General features: G+C 60.1%; 1 protein-coding gene across 1 annotated transcript in view; it reads right to left on the bottom strand.

The window, feature by feature from the left end:
- The window catches only part of FAM98B (family with sequence similarity 98, member B), a 15,866-nt gene extending 15,675 nt beyond the window's left edge, over positions 1 to 191 (bottom strand). The window contains exon 1 of the mRNA XM_009321010.1: positions 100 to 191. Within this exon, the coding sequence (XP_009319285.1) occupies positions 100 to 191 (92 nt within the window). The remainder of the gene's footprint in view (positions 1 to 99) is intronic.
- Between the last annotated feature and the right edge of the window lie 516 nt (positions 192 to 707).

A 707-nucleotide genomic window follows, 5' to 3' on the forward strand; every position in this document is an offset into this window, starting at 1 on the left:
GCCCTTCCCTGGCGGGGCTTATCTCCTGGCCCCACGGCTGTCCCTGCTGCCCTGCTCCGGATTTAGCCCCAAACCACTGCCCGCTTGTAGTCGGCTCACCTGTTACCTACCCCCCCTCCATCAGGTACCAGCCACCTGGAAGAAATGCAGGACCAGCAGAGACCACGGCCGCCCTTTTGGCCTCTGGACATGTCTGGTGCCTGGGGAGCCAGCTCTGCCACCCACAGACCCGTACAGCCTGCCCCACGGCTCGCCTGGGAAGTGGTTGAAAAAAACAAGTTTTTAGGCCTGGGCCTCCGCAGTATTTCTGCGATATCTCTGAATTTTGAACGGTGAAATTCTGCCCGAGGCTGCGCAGACCACGACTGCAGGGCCCCCGTAGACCTGCTCTTCCACTGTGGGGGGCCTCAGCCCTGCCCCGGGGGTGCGGGCCTGGCGGGGACCAGCTCTCGGAGCCTGGTTGAACTTAAAATCCAGGCTGTTTATGATATTTTTAATAAATGACGGAGGGAAGCAGGGATCGGTCAGTTGCGTTGTACTGCCACACGCGACGGTACCAGCTATGAGCATGACCAGCTGCTCCCGCCCGAGGAATGCAGGGCTTCCAGCTGCATGTGGCCGTTGTGACGAAGACCTCGGAAGCGGCAGACAGCTTTGTAGCCTATGTGGGATTGCGTGCTGCCTGTAATAGAGCGGGACGACCCCCT

The sequence above is a fragment of the Pygoscelis adeliae genome, unplaced genomic scaffold, assembly GCF_000699105.1.
Source record: "Pygoscelis adeliae isolate BGI_AS28 unplaced genomic scaffold, ASM69910v1 Scaffold3, whole genome shotgun sequence".
Taxonomy (NCBI): Eukaryota; Metazoa; Chordata; class Aves; order Sphenisciformes; family Spheniscidae; genus Pygoscelis; species Pygoscelis adeliae.